Source organism: Lactuca sativa, chromosome 1 (genome assembly GCF_002870075.4).
Source record: "Lactuca sativa cultivar Salinas chromosome 1, Lsat_Salinas_v11, whole genome shotgun sequence".
Taxonomy (NCBI): domain Eukaryota; kingdom Viridiplantae; phylum Streptophyta; class Magnoliopsida; order Asterales; family Asteraceae; genus Lactuca; species Lactuca sativa.
The window spans coordinates 58,692,287-58,693,912 of record NC_056623.2 but is presented as its reverse complement, the minus strand read 5'-3'; the positions used below and the strand labels follow the sequence as shown (position 1 = coordinate 58,693,912).

General features: G+C 32.0%; 1 protein-coding gene across 1 annotated transcript; it reads left to right on the top strand.

The window, feature by feature from the left end:
* The first annotated feature begins 362 nt into the window (after positions 1 to 362).
* Positions 363 to 833, top strand: LOC111889600 (uncharacterized). Its single transcript, XM_023885745.1, has one exon. It carries the CDS (start codon positions 363 to 365, stop codon positions 831 to 833), a length of 471 nt encoding a protein of 156 aa, XP_023741513.1.
* The last annotated feature ends 793 nt before the right edge of the window (positions 834 to 1,626 follow it).

Sequence of the window (1,626 nt, the reverse complement as noted above, 5' to 3'; positions counted from 1 at the left end):
CTTTTCATCTCAATCTTTAACATCAAAGATAATATGGAATTTCATCTACTTTTAGGCTTGTATGTAGTGTTAGCTTTAGCTCTTCTTTTTTGTGTAATATATACTAAAATAAATGGATTTTAATTTTCATTTTGTTTAAAATTTATAGTTACAATATGTCCAACATTGCAAAGCTCGAGTTTGCAACACTTGAAGTTGGTAGAAAGAATTATGTGCCATGGATGATAGATGTAAAAATGCATCTTGATTCCATGAGAATCTCAAATGCTATAAATGAATTTTATATTTGTTTGGCACAAGACAAGGCGAAAGCATAAGTTTTCCTTCGTAAGAATATTGATGAAATGATGAGATTTGAATATATGGATATTATTGATCCAAGTATTCTCTGGAATCTTTTGAAAGAAATATTTGATCATCAAAAAACATTTATACTTCCCAGTACTAGAGATCAATGGAGAACATTGAGGTTTCATGACTTCAAGAAAGTAAATGAATACAATTCAACTTTGTTCAGAATATGTTTACAACTCAAGTATTGTGGACAAGAAGTTACTGATGAAGATATGTTGGAGAAAACTTACTCCACATGTCATGCAGCAAACATTACCTTGATGCAACAACACCGGATGCAAAAGTTCACAATATATTCTGAACTGAATGCATGTTTGCTTGTTCTAGAACAAAACAATGATCTCTTGATGAAAAACCATGAATCTCGTCCAATCGGATCACTAGCACTTCCTGAAGCAAATGCTTCAAATATTAATGGTCATCAAAACAATACATGTGGACGAAGGCGTGGTCATGGTCGAGGACAAGGCCATGGTTAATTTAATCGAAACCAAAGCCATGACCAGAATCATAATTATGGTCATGGACAAGGTAATAATCATGGTCGTGGCCAGAAAATGAATAATTACCAATCTTCACAAAGAAACAATATCCATACATAAAACAAGGCCAAAGTGGCAAGGCATGATGTTGGGACATCATAAAAATTTGATGGTTCATGTTATAGATGTGGTAGCACAGGCCATTGGTCAAGGACTTGTCGCACACCTGCACATCTTTGTCAATTTTATCAAGAGTCCATTAAAGGAAAAGGAAAAGAAGCAAACCTCATTGATAATGTTGAATTCACTCTACTGACTTTTGCTAATTTCTACAATGACATGGAAGACATAAACTAAAAAAATCTCTATTATTGTTCTAGTAAACCTGTTTTTTCCTTCGTTTGTTTTTCATGTAATGTCTTTCCTACAATAAATTTACCTTCTTTATAATAATTATTATAATTATGTTTATTCACTTATTATTTCTTTCATATATGAAGTTTAATATGATTTCAACTGGAGCACAACACCAAGAAAAGGTTGGAGATATTTGTATAGCAGATAGTGGTAGTACGCATACTATTCTGAAATCAAAGAATATTTTTCAAAATTATTACCAACAAAAACAGTCATACATGCAATATCAGGTCCTGCAGACTTGATAGAGGGAACTGGGAAAGTCCATTTTATATTACCAAAGGGTACAAGCTTTTTGTATAGAAAATGCCTTATTTCCTTTAGGGTCTAATAGAAATTAACTAAGTTTCAATGACATATATTTCAAAACATA